Here is a 16853-nt window from a genome sequence, read left to right as displayed (position 1 = left end):
ACAACATACAGTTTATTCTTTAGCCTCCTGCCCATGATTTCTGTTTACAATTAAAAACCTATGGAAGATTATAACTGAAGACAGAAATACTTGAAATGTGTTTTCCAAGTAGAATAGGTAGGACTCTAAAGCACACTCAGGACAGAAATAAACATCAAACAGGGTGAACAAGATGATGGCTATCTACCTATACTAACAGTTTTAACTATTACCAACACTGGGAGTGAAATAATAGCTATAAATTATGCAAGTATAGACAAACCCAAGGAAACCCAAATATGCAAGAGATGAAGCCAAAAGAGGGTGTTAAGAGTCTTCTTGGTAATGGGTAAGAACTATAATGAAAAAAAGTAGGCGATACACTTCTGCCATCAGAAACTAGTGAAATATGTTTTTTAGAGAAGAGGCTGTGACATAGGTGCTTCGACCTGTGGGGCAGGGGCAGGGTTAGACAGGGCACAGCTCAAACACACCTCGGTCAGACTGTCGCAATGGACCCAGCTAAAATAAAGTGCTCCTGCACCCAATCTGCAGCCACACCTGCCGTTCCACCTGCCAGTTCTGCTAATGGATACAGAGCCCGTGACCTCCTACAGAGCTCTCCAACCTTCTGTAAATGTCAGCTGGGGCTGCTGGCCGAGCCCTGGCAAGAACACGTTTTCTGACTACCCAGATGATGAAATAGATTCCCAAACACTAGTTTTCACTCTGGGAAATAGATCTGCTTCAATAGGTCTATTTAAATACCCCATAGAAACTAAGCATGCTAACGTCATGCACAAGTAAAAAATCATGAGTGACACAGAAAAGGCTTTAAAATGAGTAATTTTCTGGCTTAGCTAGATATAGTATTAATGAAGTATGTCAGCAGAAAAAACCAAAAACTTATTTACAAATGAGAACAAGCTGCTCTAAGCTACCCTGGGTGGGGAGAAGACAAATTTTATTCCCTTATTGCTTTCAATTCAATTAAAACTGTTGCCTTCAATGCTAAAATATTTTTAACAAAAACATTATTTTAAAGTAGAAAGTGTTACTGTAGCGCAAATTTTGAACACAAACACTAACTCACCGGATTTTCAACCCAGTAAATCATCTGTTCTGTGTCATCAAAATCAACATCAACACCATTTTGAACTCCTGCTATTGGAACCATGGCATCATTAGTCTTCTCTTCAGGGTTCAGAGAGATTCCATAAATTATATTATCTCTTACAGCAATAAGGAAGGGATGTTCAACTGTGAAAACATGAAATACAATTCAGAATTAGGTTCTAATATGTTTCATCTGATAAAAAAAAACTGGCAATGTGATATCCTCCTTAGAAGCCTGTTCCCTGATGCTGACAGGGGATGGAAGAACGTTACCCTGGTGATGTTTTGTAACCACCTATTTGTTTTTCAGTTTCTTATTTCATCAGGAATGTAGAGTTAGCTGTTGTAAAAGTCAGAATATTTAAAGTATCAGCACCGTGCTCAATCACAAAAAAATGTGCAAGCAAATTCTAAGGAGGTGGAAACAAACAAGGCTGGCCCAGTCCTTGGTGGTTAAGTACATGATCCACTGTCAATGTTCTGAGCATAATCACAGTACCAATTCTGCTGGTTTTTCTTTTGGTAGTCATGCTCCTTTATAACAAATCTGCTTTTAAGTAAACACATATCCTTATGCTCCTATCATATAAAAAAGTCAGGCGATCTGAAGAAATGCTACATTACCATCTTTATAATGAACATGAAAAAGTAGCTTAAAGTAAAACAACTACAAAAGCAACATTATAATATTATCAGTCTTGGTTTTATATAAAACAAGAAATGGAGCAATCCTAGCATCAACAGCTTTTCATCAGCATGATGTTAGCAATATTCAATATGCTACTTAAGTATGCAGAGGCCGGCAGTATCATTGTGTAATGGAGAGCACTGGGCAACCACACGCATGCAGCTCAGGTTAAGCTTTCTGCTGAAACCTTGTGCTGGCAAACGAAACTAAACTATGACAGCAAGGATTAGGATTATAGAAAATAGGAAGAGAGACGGCAATTTTTTCTGGAATCATTAGTAATACCATGAAAAGAATCAGCAAAGTTTTATAAAGTTCTTTCCTGATAAGCAAAGGCAATCAGCATACTAAAAATGCAGGCATTTTCTACATACTACCTTAAATGTATACATTCCATCCAAAAATAAAGAATAAGCCCATACAGTTTCAAAAATTATGCTTCACAGGAGAATATTACTATTTCTCATTCTATATGGAACAATTATGGAACTTAGAGAAAGGGTCACAGTAGTACCTAATTAGACTGAGGGAACTTAACCCATCTCTGCTGCAAAGTAAAGGTAAGATCTGTAGCTTGATTCATTCAGTGGCAGAGAATAGACCTGGGTCCATCTGTACATGTGCTTCATCACTGCCATATCCTATTATTTTCATCATGATGCCTCTAGGCCTGCACATACAAAAAATAGCGTAGAAACCTAAAATATGCCTTGTAGCAGATTAAAAATAAATGTGCATTTCACTTCACCCTGTGTTTACTTCTAATTCTCTTATTGCTGCTAAGAAAAAGGAGACCAAAATATGGCTCTTTAAAAAATATAATGCTAAGTATCAAGCAAGGAGGAAGAGTGACTTGGCCTTTAAAACTGTGACAGTTTTAAAAGAAAAGGATCTTCTGACAGAAACAGAGATTTCAAGTGTTAGATTATTCCAGAGATAATTTCTACTTAAGTTTCAGTGACCTGAAGCTTCCTCATTAGGCAGGCACCAAAGCACATTTCATATCTGTAGAGTTGACAGAAAAATTCAGTGAATGTTCTATCTGACAAAATTAATCTGGTCAAATTCCTAGTCACAAACTGTCTGCCAGCAATTTATGATTCTTTTTTTTTAATGAATTGGCTGAATGATTTTTAGAAATCATGGACAGGTCAAATAAAGTTCAACAGTAGTTTTTGATATGAAATACTTAGTTGCAAAAGTTACCTCAATACTCAAGCAACACGTGTAATGCCTGCAAATGTGTGTTTCTAGACCTCCTGCATTTGCAAATATATTTCCTACATTGGGGAAAAAAGCTTAAGTTGTGAAATTTTGATCTGAATTCCACAATGCACTAGTTCAGGCAGGCTGAAGAGAACAGTAAGGTAGCAAAGCATTTCTTCTGATTAGAGGGCACCAAAGGGTTATGGCTTCTTTCATAGCAAAATATGAACTGAGAAAAAGTGATGTTCTCCTTAAATACCAGGAACGCACACTAGGAAGGAAGGAAGACCTACTTATGTTATTTATCCTGAAGGATAAGGCCAAAACCGAGGAAAGAATTTATGTAAATTAAAAACCAAAAGGTTTCCAAATATCAAAAATGTGAGGTTCAATAAATCCTTTTAATTGGAGTTTTAAGAGACAAGAAAACAAATTAATCTTGAAATGGAGTTTGACTGGTGAAAGGGGAACATAACGTAATGGTCAAGGAAAGGAAGGAAAAAGATACAGTGACCAAAGTCACATACTATATTCTTGCGACCCTTGAAAACAGTTTTCAGGCTGAATGATCTGCCAGAGGAATTTTTCATTTTTAACTAATGCTCACCTCCTTCCAGTTGTATTCCAATGGCAAAATTCCGAATGTGTTGAGAAACTACAAAATGAGGCCTTTTTTTAAAGTGCTTAAAAGAAAAAATCAGTTCATTCATTTTACTTCCCCCAAATGAAGCATCTAAATCTCTGGCTATGAGTTCTTTCTAGAACCTGTCTCCAAATCTTTAGCTGATGGCATGCTTCCTAAAGTAGCCTACCTGGAAAGGCCCCAGACTTTGCTTTCATGGACAGTGCCCTAGAGATTTGAAGTAAGCTTTATGCCTGAGAGCGCCATGGCTCTGACCATCTATCAGATCATGTTTTCATCTCTCATTATTACTGCCCTACCTCTTAGGCAGTTTCTGTTATCAGGAGAAAGTGTCCATCCTGAAGGACAAGCACAGGAAAAAAAAAGTGGTCCAGATGAAGAAAGCAAGCAGAGGTGACTACAGGGGGATGATGAACAAGAATTGATATCTGAAAAAGAAAATATTGGCAATTAACAGTATGATAGACTAGGAAGAACCTTCAATGCCACCAATATTGTTAAAATCATCCCAGTACTATATCAGAATTTCTTTAAACTTAAAAAATACTTCTAAGAACCATAAGCATATTAATATACTTACAACATGATAAAACTTTCCTGTAAATAACAGTATCAGTATCCACTTGCTCTTTTGTTTTTACTATATAAAGTCTTTCAAACTAGTTTTCAAACCTTTGTCAGATGAGATGTAAAATAAAACCTCTGAAGCCACAACTATGTTGTGGAAATTAATGGTTCCCTTTAATTACTGAACAATTTCCAACGACAGTGCTAAGGGGTTTGGTCTCTGATTACGATACAGGTAAGTTGTGTTCCAAAATACTACACACACAACACAGCACAGAAATTGCTCATACTATAGAGTCCACCTCTATAAGAAAATTTTCAGGGAAAAAAAAATAATTATCGTAAGACTTACTGATTAAAAATACACTTCACGTCTGCCTGACAGAAATTCTGATTTGGAATATGACTCTACCCGACAGAGGGAAAAAGTGATACCCTTGACAGTCACATACACATATGATCTCAGAGGGGATCTCAAATGTAATGAAGGGCTTTCATTTACTATTATTTCATTAGGTGAAATAATGTTGAGGTGCTTGCAAAGCAAGATGATGAAGCATGATATAATTAATTAATGCACAAGGAACTGAGTCCGATATAGCTTTTATACATGCAAATGCATTCCAAAAGAATTTTTTTTCTTAAATATTCAAAACAAAGAGCAGAAGGACTGCACGCACCACTTCTCTGTTACTCCTTTTGTCTATTTATCATGTTCATATGATGCCTAGGTTTCTTTTCCTAAACAGCAGGTTATTCAGCAGCCTGGACAGGCTGAAATGATCCTCATACAAATCAACAGTACAAATTTTATCTGCTCATTTCCGCACAGTGCATTTGTTGACATGACAGAATCCAGGAGAACTTACACTTGTGATTGCTGTATGGTTTTGTTTTCATAATTAGCAAAGCTCTTTTGCTGAACTTACCATAAGGCTGCTTTACAGGATGCACTGCCACAAGCCCCAGAGGCTGGTGAATGTTATAAATCATAACTGTTTGGTTTCCTCCATGCCACTTATTGGCTCGAATTACCCTATTAGTGTATCGGTCACTCCAGTACACAAAATCTTCAAAAAGAGTGAGAGCATGAGGATGCTGCAATATCTAAAAGGCAAGGATGTTTATTAATTTAGTTCAGCAGATTACTATCATCTAAAGGTTACACTGAAATAACAACAGAGATGAGCATAATTAAAAATATATAGTAGTTGTGTCTCAAAAAATATCTTTGATATATTGCCTGAGAAAATGAGTAAAATATATTTAATTAAAATACTACACAGACTCTAAAACACAGCATAAGAAATTAATAAAGCAATCAAAATACAGGGTGGAACACAGGGAAAAACAGATAAATACACAATTGTAGATTTTTGGTGGCACAAGAGGAAACGCCTACTAGAAGTTATGGACGTGTCAGACTTTGCATCTTTGATAAGCTGCCATGTAATTTTCCAGAGTGTTGAATGAAGTTGTTTATCTAAAATTAGCAGTGGAGCAAGAAAGATTTGAAGATTCACCAGCTGCCTGGCCAAAGACAAACAAGCCCTAAAGTTTAACTGTCAAAAATACACATGCAGTAAGCATACTAGCTTATGTGTATCAGCTGAGGTATGAATTATTGCACTGATACACACACAGTCTTGCCAAATGACAGCAGCACTTTATAAGATCGATAGTCCTCACAAAGTGCCCAACATGTAGCAAGTCGGGGCAACATGGAGCCCTTGTTGCTGTCGAGAGTGGCTGCACTTATCCTTCATGGGACACAACGGGGAGATGTCCCTCCTGCAGGTTGGAGTGTGTTTGACTGCAGCAAAGGCACCACCTTTAGGAGCAGTGTCTAGGGCAGTCTTTGCACTTCATGCATGTAAAAAGTATCTGAGAGTGATCTGCAGCACTAAGCCTATATTCATGTCCAGGTTCTTTCAAAGATCTCCTGTGAGATCATGAGTAGGTTATATAATTTCTCCAAGCTTAACATGCAGCTAAAATATTTCTTCTGGCTCACAGGAGTATTTTGAAGATAAGCATATCCAAGTCTATGAGAGTGCAAATATGCTGTTAAGTACCATCAGTAAGAGCATATGAAAAAATACTTTTTTATTAATATCTTACCAAATCACTTGCAACCACCTGTCGTCTATTGTTTCCATTGTAATCACAAAAATCGATATAATCAAGATAGGCATCAGCAAAATACAGCAGCTTATTTGGGTAATCGATGGAGAGTCCATTAGGCCAGTAGATTTTATCACTAACGATAACTGTTCGCATTTTGCCATCCATGCTGGCTTTTTCAATTCGAGGCTTTTGGCCCCAGTCGCTCCAGAACATCACATGAGCACTGCAAAAAGTAGCTTGTGGTTACCAGTCAGAAAAAAACATTAACTCCTTGTTAAAAAATGTCAGACAAGGCCTTCTTACCCAAACAGTAAAACAGCACTTTTGACAAATGCAGTGACACTGAAATCACTGGGTTCAGCAATATGCTTATTCAAGATATTACCACAACCTCTGTCACAACTTTTTGAAAATACTTCTACTGCTGTTTTCATTTGTAACTCATAAGAGCAAAACAGAATCTATTTTGTTTTCCGTCTTTTCCAAAGCTGATTAGAATCTCATTCTCCAGTTGTTGAACACTAACTCGATCCAGGTTTGTGCCTTTACCGGCTCACACTGCTAGGGCTATCAGTGCTGGACTCGAGAGCCTCATGCGGTTGGTGCTACAGATCAACCTTCTGGATGCTGAAGGGCACAGAAAAGCAAAGGCTTGTACGTGAACAGTTCAAACCATAACATCCCATTTATTTTATGCCTCTTGTGGTCCAGGACGGAAAGGTGCTGTTGTAATGATCTCAATATGATATAAATTATTATTTTAGATTTGTTTTTATATTTTATGTATTTTATGTTGAATATATTTTATATTGCAGATAGGTTTGTGGTATAACACTGAGTGATCATAGAATCATAGAATGCTCAAGGTTGGAAGGGACCTCTAGAGGTCATCTAGTCCAACCCCCCTGCACACACAGGGTCACCTAGAGCACGTGGCACAGGACTGCGTCCAAGCGAGTTTGGAAGATCTCCAGAGAAGGAGACTCCACAACCTCTCTGGGCAGCCTGTTCCAGTGCTCTGTCACCCTCACCGTTAAGAATTTTTTCCTTAAGTTCCTGTGGAACTTTTGATGCTTCAGTTTCTGGCTGTTTCCTCTAGCTCTGTCGGTGGCTACCACTGAAAAGAGGCCAGCGCCATCCTCCTCACTGCCCTTGAGGTACTTATAGACACTGATCAGGCCCCCTCTCAGCCTTTTCTTCAGGCTGAACAGGCCCAGCTCCCTCAGCCTCTCCTCATAGGGCAGATGTTCCAGGCCCCTGATCATCCCTGTAGCCCTGCGCTGGACTCTCTCCAGCAGCTCCACATCCCTCTTGTACTGTGGAGCCCAGAACTGGACACAATACTCCAGATGTGGCCTCACCAGGGCTGAGTAGAGGGGCACGATCACCTCCCTCAACCTGCTAGAGACGTTCTTCATAACATAAAATAATTTTAAATGCAGGAAGATCTACCTTAGAATAAGAGGAATATTACAATCAAAGTAACATATTACAAATAATGATTCTGATGTTAAATATTCACATTAAAATAAGTCTGTAAATACATTATCATCTTAAAAATATCTTAAAGATATCTGCAGATATCTTATATCTTAAAAAAAAAAATTGCTCTCCCAGCTGTCAAAACATTGGATAAACTAATTTCCTCTATTGTTATCATGATAAAATATGCATATTTTCAAAACAAAACAAAACAAAATCTTACTCAGCTCTGGGATCTAACACTAGTCCCCTTGGGTTTGTTACATTTTCGCTAATCAGCACAGTCCTGTGGCTCCCGTCCATTTTAGAGACTTCAATTGTTTCCAGAACAAAGTCTGTCCAGTAAAGATTGCGACCTACCCAGTCTACCGCTATACTTTCAGTCACGGTGACTCCACTGTCAAACACCTGTTTAATACAGAAAAAAAAAAAAAGGCATAGAGAAAGACAGCAGAAGCAAGTTGATATTAATTTCTTATCCTGTCCCCCCTAACTATAGAAAACAGGGAATGACATCATTTGTAGAGCTGTTATACAGAGTGCATGACAACGCACATAAACTGCCAAGAAAAAATGTACCCAACATTCCTACCAACTTCTGTGATCTTTTGAGTAAATAAGCATCTATTATAGGAAAAAACTTTTTACAGTCTGGTATTAAAATAGAGTTTTCCTGATGGATTTTCTTTTTCAGAAAGCTATACAAAATGTTGGTTTAATATCTACAGAATCGTTTCCCTTTCTGTTCCCTTTCTGTTGCCTTTCTGTTACCTCTTCTCACTACATTGGGATTTGCCTTTTCCCCTTTGTTACCTGCAGACACTGGATCTTCCCTTTCTCTCCGCAATGAAAAGACAAGAGTAATTCAGTGAAAACTTACTATTTTTCGATCTGTCGCATTCTGATAAGCACTCCAAATTTTATCTTGTGTTGTATCAGACCAAAAAATACGATCTGTGACTGAATCAAAATCAATAGCCACAATATTTCTCCCATCTCGAACCAGTGAATAAATACTGTGTGACTGAGAAGTGATGTTGTCTACAACGATTTGGTTACGGCTTGCCACTAGCAAAAGAAGATTTCCAGATTCTACCAAAGAAGAAACAAAAATAAACCAGTGCTACTGTATATAAACACAGAAAACAGAAATTCAAATCAATTCCAGACCAAATTATTCGATCATATTCATTCTCTCCATCCTGACCTTGGGATCTATGGATCTACCCTAAGTTTTCCCCACTCTTTCTCCATCATATACTCTTGTTGCCAGACTCTCCTTCTAGCCTTATATCTGTGCACCAGGGCCTTTCCCTTCCACTTCGTCCATTTTGCCTCCAACATCCAGAGAAGCTGCTATGGATGACTGACTCCAAAAGTTCCCTGTCTCACCAGTCAGCCTACTCAAACTAGCTCTTCCTCCTTTCCAAACAAGCCACTCTCCTTTTTTTTTCCCCTCTTCAGACTGACTGGAGGCCAAAGAGAAGAATGAAGGCATTACAGGGTGGACATAGGCTGCTGGGGTTATATTACTCTGCAGAGGTTCATACTGTAAAGCAGCAATTGTAAAGATAGCAGTCTCTTGGAAACTTCAACTCAGCAAGAAGGTCATCTATTTGGAAGCAAAATGCAGAAGTCTTCCACAGCCTGAAGATATTCCTAAGACAGGAAACCTGTGGAAATCAGCTGTGCTATGGCTTCTGTGTATTACCAGCACGCTACAGAAAAGATACAGAGCAATGTTGGCAGTTACGCTTTTGAGGGATGTAAGGGTATAAGGATATATGTGAGGGTATAATGTGCATATTTGTTTTCTGAAACACTGCGATTTATATATTTTGTGGGCACTGAACTCTAAAATAAAGAGCATATCTGCTTTTCTCTAGAATGTTATTTTTCATCATTGCAATACTAAAAACACAGTGTGTTAACTTAAAGGTTTTGTTTCAAGAAAAGTAACAGTTACCAATTAACCCTTCAGCTGTTAGTTGTAATACTCAGATCATCTGGCATGAACTGTTAAGCGGCTGTTTGCATCAGCTCTTTCAAAAGACAACAACATGAAAATGACAATGATGTACATTTTGCAGACACTGTTATCACTGTTCAGGTTTTCATGTCAATGTTGCTTACCTGCAGCTTTGCAAGTCCTCCCATTGGTTTCTAGAACATATCCATCATCACAGTAGCACCGAAAAGACCCTCTTTCATTGTAACAATGTTGACTACAAAAGCCAGGGGGGTCACATTCATTAATATCTTCACAGGTCTTGGAGTCATTTGCAAGCTGATATCCAACAGGACAAGAACACTGAGCTCCAAAGGGCCCCTGAATACATTCATGAGTGCAGCCAGCATTATTGTCAGAGCAGCTCTCCTGGTCTGAATTGGGATGAGGAAGGAAACAGATATATATTTAACAAAAATTTCCCATTTTCCTGAGCTAAGTTTAATACTAGGCAATTGCATTACAAGCCTAAAATTGGTGCCAGACTGTGACTGCACAAGCACCAATTATGCAATATGAGATTCTACTGGGGATTATAGCTTATGCAAAAAACAGACATACACACACAAAGGTGTATGTGTGTTGAGTATTCACTGCTGAAGCCCAGAAGGAATCTCAGAAGGCTGACTGCTGAGTATGTATAACAACATTTTCAAAACTAGCTAGAAGTATACAAGTCATTTACTGTACAGTTAAGAATCTAAAATAATATTAATAGACAATAATTTAATATTGCTTATAATCATACCTGGCTGGGGTTCATCTGAGAACGTGCATTGATTAAGGAGAAGGAAGGAAGGAAGGAAAGAGAGAAGAGTTACACTTAATTCATAATCAACATAAATACAAATTTTGGCTACAAATGAGCTTTTAGGATTTTTTTTCCATGATTCTTGAAGTTAGAAATTTAAAAGAAAATATTAAAAACTGAATCACATTTAATTTGAACTTAAAGCATACTACATTTAAGTGAATTGTTGAATTACTACATTTAAGTGAACACAAAGCTGCTTCCCGCATTGCTATATAAAACTCCCCATATTTAAGTCAGTGAAAGCTGTTGTAGGTGCTTAAACAGTAACTTACTGCACAGCGGAGATTCATCTGCTCCATTAGGACAATCGGCAGAATTGTCACATACTTTGCTCAGGTTCACACAGATGCTGTGACCAGGACATTGCCACTGCCAGCTGGGGCACCGGAAGGGCTGGGTCGGACAATCCCTCTCATCACTCATATCCCTGCAGTCATTATCACCATCGCAGATCCATGCTCGATAGACACAGTTGCCATTGTCACAGCGGAAAAGGGATGCAGGACAGGTCCTGGCAGGACACCTATGATGCTCATCTGACCCGTCTGCACAGTCGAGATGGCCATCACATGCCCACGTCGCAGGAATACAATTGCCATCTGACTGACACTGGAATTCATTTTGGTGGCACATCCCTGGTGGTCTTGTAGCTGAAAGAGTGACATTAAATGCTTTCAATGGAGACGCAAAAATGCAAGGCTCAGTTCAGTCCTTGCATAAATATTTTCAGTACTATGAAGAACTGTGCACTTGTAAATCTGGTCAAAGACCCCCAGTCAGCCCATCTACACGATATTTCAGAATCAGAAATTACTCCTACTTTATATTCTGAGTAAGCTCACATTGATGTTTACATCTGGTATACATGTCCAAAACAACATGAAGGAATTTACTGAAACATTTTACACCTGCCAGTGTTGCCAAAGAAATGATTCAAAGGAAAAAGCTCCAACCTTACAACCATGGATATAAGGTTTCATTTTTCTAACTGTACATACTTCTTTATTTTACTTTTAAACCCTGAGAATCAGGTGTCAAATAACAGAAAACTTTAGCTCCAAACAGAAAAAATTCTACATTTTGTCAGAAAAATCTATTCTTCAGATGGAGGTGATTTTATTTGAAATTTCTGCCGAACTCTCTATAAGACCAGTTATAGAGAAAAAAGAACTACCTAAAAAGAACTTTGAGGTTACAATCACTACAGCTTAATAAAGCAGCCATACCAGATAAAGGACATTTTTAGGAGCTTCATCTAATACCTAAATCTTTTATTCAGCATTAATTATACTTACGACAATCAGTCTCATCAGAGTGATCATTACAGTCAAAAACACCGTCACACTGATAATAAGTACTGATACACTGGTCTCCACTTGCACACTTAAACTGTGTGGCACTGCAGTTGTATACTACAAAATAAAAGGCATTATATGTTAGCTATTTTAGTTTACAGGACTAGACTGGAATTAATTTTTCTACGGGTACTCAAGCCAGATATAGGGAATTCAAGTTCCTCAAGACTGTGATTTCCGCAGGACACATAAAATGCAATAATCTTAGAATCCACAGAAAACTTAGAAGAAACAGGTCTAGTTCTCTATAACCAGCCTGGAGACCAAAGGTTACGCTGCAAAAGTGTAAACAAGCATCACAAACACAGGGTTCTTCTTACACATTTATTTATTATGTATTTTGTTATGTTGCAGCTGTCTCTTACAAGATCAAAGGCACTTCAGGGGGTGAATCTAAGGAAACAACTAAAGAAATACTCACCAAATGAAGTTATACTTACTGCAATCATGTTCATCAGCACCATCCACACAGTCTTTGTCTCCATCACAGACATAGAATGGGTCAATACAGCGATGGTCAGGACACTGAAACTGCCCAGGTTCACAGGTACCAGCAAAAGCTGTTAGGAATGATAATAAACTCCTCTAGTTTTCTTTCTGGTCACTAACTTGCAGTATGCAATGCAGCAGTTGGCAATCACATAAATTACAAGTATAAATATTAGTCTAAGGTAATTATTTATTCATATGCAGGCAAGAAGCTATGCAAAGTAACTACACAATTCCATCCAGTGAGGAAAAAGAAAAATCACAAATAAAATAAACAGAGAAACTACTGTCTTATTTCACTGCAAAATAATTACATATACTTCTGTGTAAAGGCTTCTAGATTAGATAGGCTGACTATACCATTAGTCATTACACAGATCACTCACTGAGCATGTGTTTAGAATATCCGGACTTTATTTACTTGCAACATGTAAGATTTTGCAGCACTGTCATTACAACTGTCACAGCTGCACTTTAATTTTTTTAAATGACTCTTTTGCATTCTGCTTAGCTCTGACTGTTCAAAATAGGTGAGTTTTCTGCATCTTGCAGACTACAAATATTATTCTAACTTAAGCATAGTTCTTTCTTCCTAGCTTTATTTATCATTTGTATGCCTACAGAGATACACATACATGTTTAAAAAGACAGCTGTGATACTCACTGCAGTTTTTTTCATCTGACCCATCACCACAGTCATTATCAGTATCGCACAGCCAGATCCTAGGAATACACCGGTTATTGTCACAGGTGAAGAGGTTTACAGGGCAGGAAGTGGGTCCTTGTGTAGGACAGTGCAATTCATCACTGCCATCAAAACAGTCATTGTGTTTATCACAATGCCAGCGACCTGGAATACACTGTCCATTGGCACAGGTAAAAGCTGATGAGGCACAAGAATTGTCTAAACAAAAAAAAAACACAAAATAGGAAGACACTTTATTATAAAGATCTCCCAAAACTGCCTTCCCTGACAGTCTATTCAGCACACTTATGCAATGTCTAGAACATGCATAAAATTCTAAAACACATATTGCTTAAAGTAAAAATGTCAGTCATACCAGCACATGACAGAACTGCATTGTAACATTTTTTAAATTGCAATAAAAATATATATCAAGCATTTCAAAATTATTTGAAGAATATGAAAAAATTATTTCTTCAAATAGTCATTTCTTCTATTCATTTTCCCCAAAAACAATCTAGTTGTTCTAAAGCTGCCAACTAATACAACATAGATTTTATACTTAATTTTTATTAGGCTTATGCATTAAGTGGCAGTATCATTATGAACATGCCCTATTTTCTTGTGCATAGTTCAGCAGCATGCAAATTTAATAACCAGAGAATTTCTATTCAGATGTTAGATGAAATAAAAGATGCAGCTCTAATCTTAGAAGACAGTTAGATAATAAATATAGTATTATTTTAAATGTCCTAGTTTTTATTCAACACCTTTTTACCCCCATGCATTAAAATGGCAAGCTCATAATATCCCAATACCTTAAAAATGTTAAAAAAAAAAAAAAAAAGAGAGAATAAAGGCTCTTTTTTTTTTTCACCGAGAAGAATCGTTTCTGTGACTCAGTCAATTCAATTTTGGGAACTAGTTAGATATGGGCATTTTTGTGCATTCCTTATGACTCTAGTGTTGAATCCCATTTTCCTGTATGCTATCCAATTAGCTTCAGAGTAATTATTTTCTGAGATTATAAACTTCACAATTTATTCACAAACACACAACTAAAAATTTGGATGACTATCCCACGGAAATCAGGCTGGCCCAAGCTTTCTGATCTTCAAGCAGTATGTATTAACTGTAAATTGCAGGGACTACTTACTTAAAGAACCACAGTTTTGTTCATCACTGTTATCATGACAATCATCAACACCATCACACTGGTAGTTTCGAGGCACACATCTTCCATTGCCACAGGAAAATGAGTATGAGCCACACTGCAAAGTTGGTGGCTCGTTGGATGGATCTTCAACACATGTCAAGTGATTTGAAGCCAGCTTCATGCCATATGGACAACCACAAACCCTTTGAAAATTAGGTACTGGAAAGCAGAAATGGCTGCAGTCTCCATTGGGGTTTGTTCCTCTGTTACAATAGTTAGACCCTTAAAAAGTGATAGAGTAGACCAACATATACATTACTGCTAAGAGCTTGAAAACTACTAAAAATGCACAGTGAATGTTTACTCTTTTAGGACATTTTACCACAAAACATTGTAACAAATTCTGGTTTTGCTCACACTGTAGAATAAGATCAAGTCCACTGATACTAAGAAAGTCACTGTAGTAGTACTAAGTCATAATCATGTCCTCCAACAACACAATCTCCAACAACACAAATGTTTAAAGAAACCAAGAACATACTAATAAACCTGGTCCAACTCTGACACCTGTCTAGAAAAGAGGAGACTAGAGCAAATAAGGTCCTTTGTGTCAGATGAGCACAATATGTGACCAATATTTTGACATTAGAAAAGTAGTGAATCTTAGCAGATGGTTTGGTCACTTGTCTGACAAGTGTATTACATGTTTTACTAGATTAACTACAAGAGCAAATCCTTGTTTTAGATGATCACACATAGAGGTCAGCTGAGCAAAAATAATAAAATCAGAGCTTTACGCGTGATGTCTACTTTAAGATTAGTGTTTTGATTAATACTATTTTATTAATATTATATTATTAAAATATTTCTTTTAATATTAATTCTTCAAAATAAGCAGTTCGGTCTAACTAGAACTTCTACCAGAAATCAAGACATATAAGGTTGTTAATTAGTGATAAAATTACACAGAATACAATGGAATGATGATCACAATTTACGAAGTTATTAAATAACGCAACACAATGGAGGAAAATGGCACGCAGTCACAGAACACTGAAACACATCACCAGGTGATTTCAAGGGTCTGTGATGCCTTCCCAGCATGTTACAGTTACGGTTCAGTAAAGCCATCTTTACACTTGAAAGGGGAAACCTACATTTTACATCTGTCATTTTACATCTTTTTCCTCATCTTACGCTATCATGAGTGCAACAAATGAGCTTACCTATTTGGGAATGAGCATCATATGCTTTAACATGCATAATGTTACTTATACCCCTCCTAATAATAATCATTTCTCCTCCATCAGACTTCCTCACTCGAACTATTCCACCAAGTCTCCAGTCAGTGAAATAGACATAACCTGTTTTGAAAGACATTTAACACATAGTAGTTCCAGTATAATATGATATAAGGCCTTCAACATCATGAGATAAAGGTTTTTCATGTAAATTGAGTAATATTTCATAATGCTTTTCTAAAAAAATAAGAAAGGACAGCATAAATTGACTTTTACCACTGATAGAGCAGAGTCCTTCAAAGGCAAATGCGACTCAGAAAAAACATGTCATCTCAGATTTCATTTATAGCAAGATTGAACAGATCCAAGTTTTGAGAGAATATTACAAAACATTCCATAAGACAACTTTTCAGAAAATGTTTGAATATTTTGAAGAGATTTTTTGCATATTAAAATGGGTCAGATGCTAATACCCTTTTTTATATGCAACATAAATCTAACTATGAGCACCACATGCATTTAATAAAACTCTCATATTGCTGATCCACCTTTAGGAAGGTGATGTATCTCGCTAGTGCATTTGTGCAACCAGCCCAACCTGGAAAGTGCGATTCTTAGTGCAGTCTAACTGCAGTGTTCACTACAAGAGTTAACTTATCTGCCTCAAATGATTTAAAATCAAATACATATAAAAGCAAGTAGCACTAAATATACCTGATTACAAAAGCTTTCAATAGTGATTACTTTTAATGAGAAAAGCTGTATTAGAGAAACCATGGCATTTTGTCTCACATATTCACACATCTTGACATGAAAAAAAACTCTGGGATTGTAATAGATCCTATTTTTCAATGCCAGACTTACCTCCAAAAATAGTAAGGCCAAACGGATGAGTCATCTGAGTGATACGATCAAGTGTTCGTCTGTCCAGCCCATCAAAGGTGCTGTGCTCGATTTTATCAAAAAAGGCATCCACCCAGTACAGCCTTAGAGAACTAAAAATAATAAAAATGACAAATGTCCTCAAATTATGTATTATGACCATTAGATAGGACTAACATTTTCTAAAATAATAATCTTAAGTCTGTTAGGAGGCCAGGGGTGAGAGGAGAGGATGCAGAAAAAGATTTCTGAGAACTGAATTTTACAAGCTTTTCAACAAATTGAAAAATAAGGTCTTCAACAAGAAAGCACCACAATGCCAGTGTATATAATTTGACACAGTTGTTTAATTTTTTTATCCCTAAGTGTTTAAAGCAAAAAATGCACTTGGTCAAGAAGTTTCTCTTGCTTCCCC

General features: G+C 37.2%; 1 protein-coding gene across 2 annotated transcripts in view; it reads right to left on the bottom strand.

Moving 5' to 3' along the window:
- The window catches only part of LRP2 (LDL receptor related protein 2), a 109460-nt gene that overhangs the window by 51073 nt on the left and 41534 nt on the right, over positions 1 to 16853 (bottom strand). Inside the window, exons 19-33 of one of the 2 annotated variants that reach the window (XM_088519452.1) lie at positions 16421 to 16551; positions 15542 to 15679; positions 14316 to 14597; positions 13139 to 13378; positions 12426 to 12545; positions 11926 to 12042; positions 10903 to 11280; positions 10565 to 10579; positions 9942 to 10190; positions 8689 to 8900; positions 8032 to 8216; positions 6321 to 6549; positions 5129 to 5306; positions 3932 to 4060; positions 1073 to 1239 (exon numbers count right to left, since the gene is read on the bottom strand). In XM_088519452.1, coding sequence (XP_088375578.1) covers positions 1073 to 1239; positions 3932 to 4060; positions 5129 to 5306; positions 6321 to 6549; positions 8032 to 8216; positions 8689 to 8900; positions 9942 to 10190; positions 10565 to 10579; positions 10903 to 11280; positions 11926 to 12042; positions 12426 to 12545; positions 13139 to 13378; positions 14316 to 14597; positions 15542 to 15679; positions 16421 to 16551 — 2770 coding nt within the window. The remainder of the gene's footprint in view (positions 1 to 1072; positions 1240 to 3931; positions 4061 to 5128; positions 5307 to 6320; positions 6550 to 8031; positions 8217 to 8688; positions 8901 to 9941; positions 10191 to 10564; positions 10580 to 10902; positions 11281 to 11925; positions 12043 to 12425; positions 12546 to 13138; positions 13379 to 14315; positions 14598 to 15541; positions 15680 to 16420; positions 16552 to 16853) is intronic. The other variant, XM_088519451.1, reaches the window with a different exon arrangement.

The sequence above is a fragment of the Tinamus guttatus genome, unplaced genomic scaffold (assembly GCF_059628265.1).
Source record: "Tinamus guttatus ecotype Peru unplaced genomic scaffold, ASM5962826v1 Tinamus_guttatus_pri_ptg000060l, whole genome shotgun sequence".
Classification (NCBI taxonomy): domain Eukaryota; kingdom Metazoa; phylum Chordata; class Aves; order Tinamiformes; family Tinamidae; genus Tinamus; species Tinamus guttatus.
The sequence above is the reverse complement of the archived record's forward strand: the minus strand, read 5'-3'. Positions and strand labels throughout refer to the sequence as shown.